At 31.6% G+C, this 1,463-nt stretch overlaps 1 protein-coding gene across 1 annotated transcript in view; it reads right to left on the bottom strand.

The window, feature by feature from the left end:
* MAP4K5 (mitogen-activated protein kinase kinase kinase kinase 5) overlaps window positions 1–1,463 on the bottom strand; it is a 128,865-nt gene that overhangs the window by 88,056 nt on the left and 39,346 nt on the right. The window contains exon 2 of the mRNA XM_006899218.1: window positions 383–440. Within this exon, the coding sequence (XP_006899280.1) occupies window positions 383–440 (58 nt within the window). The remainder of the gene's footprint in view (window positions 1–382; window positions 441–1,463) is intronic.

Here is a 1,463-nt window from a genome sequence, read left to right as displayed (position 1 = left end):
CTAGTACCACAACCCCTTCTAAACCCAGCCTGGACTTCTGGCAGTTCTCTGCTGATGTACTGTTCCAGTCGTTTTTGGATAATCTTCAGTAGAATCTTGGATTGGCCATCCACTTCTGAAATGGCAGGCCTATGAAAACCCATTTTAAATTTACATATTTCAATTTTTATTTAACAATAAAGTTATCTCATCATATTAGCTTTTAACAACTTCCAAAGGATATAAGACATTCTGGAGGTATTCTACTGCTCAAACAGTATCTAAAATAACTTCTTTTCCAAAGGAAAGAAACAAATAAGAACTAATCTATAAAATAATTTTAAGTTCTGTACTTAAGAGATATACAAGTACTAAAAAATCGTCTTGACAATTTAATACTTACCAGGCTCCAATTTGATAATTTTTACAGCAGCCAATTCTCCTGTATGTATATTTCTGGCCTAAAAAAATAAAATTTTAAAAAAGTTAAACAAATGGACATAATTTGGTAATCTGCTAATTTGCTTCTTAACAACGATGCTTTTAACAAACCCCAAAAATAAAAGCTTTATTTACAAATTTTCCTTAGAAAAAAATTTTTTATTAAAAGGGTAAATATATTTTTAATTAAAAAATATAAACAAGACACTAAAGTAGAAAAAGAAAACCACCTTCCATCTTACCATTTGGAAACAAACAGAATATACAATTTTGGTGTACTTCAAGATTTGAAGAGGGGTTTTTTGTAATATACTTAGGTTATTTTTTGTTTTATTTTTAAATTATTAGTTTAACAAAGGTTTACAGAAAAATTAGATTTTCATTCATTTATTCTTGCACATTTTCCTCCCTACACCTCTTCAGTTCACTTGAAAAAAAATTCTTTCATTGTTGCATAATTTCTTCCCTTCTCTCCCTCCCCCAGTCCCCTTTGCTATGAACCTCTTATTTGAACTGTTGTCATACAAATAATGCCTAATTGTATATTCCTTTTAAACAGTTCTTCATTTGTTCCAATGCACTGTTCATTATTTATTCCCTCTTTTCTTAGTTTCCACCCTATCTACAAGTAACAATCGCATTACGCAAATATTTGTCCTTCTGTGACAGAGATATTTCACTCAGCCTAACTCCAGGGTTACCCATGTTGTATAATATTTTATGAGTTTCTTTTTTCTCAGTACTGTGCAGTATTCAATTGTGTTAATATACAACAGTTTTTCTTTCTGTTCATTTTTTGATGAGTCAGGTTATTTTTTTCAACTATCCATTATCAGATATATCATTGCCAAATATTTTTGTGGCTTTCCTTTTTACCGTGTAGGATAAGTTTTTTGATGTACATAGGGGTTTGATTTTTAGAAAGTGTCATTGCTGTTGTTGTTGTTATTGTTATGTACCGTCGAGTCGCTTGCGACTCATAGCGACCCTATGTACAACAGCCCTAAACTCCGCTCTGTCCTGTGCCAATCGCACTGTCTCTG

This window comes from Elephantulus edwardii, unplaced genomic scaffold, assembly GCF_000299155.1.
Source record: "Elephantulus edwardii isolate Elephantulus edwardi_28Jun2011 unplaced genomic scaffold, EleEdw1.0 scaffold00247, whole genome shotgun sequence".
Taxonomy (NCBI): Eukaryota; Metazoa; Chordata; class Mammalia; order Macroscelidea; family Macroscelididae; genus Elephantulus; species Elephantulus edwardii.
Note: the sequence above shows the minus strand (reverse complement) of the source record. Positions and strands in the feature narration are given on the sequence as shown.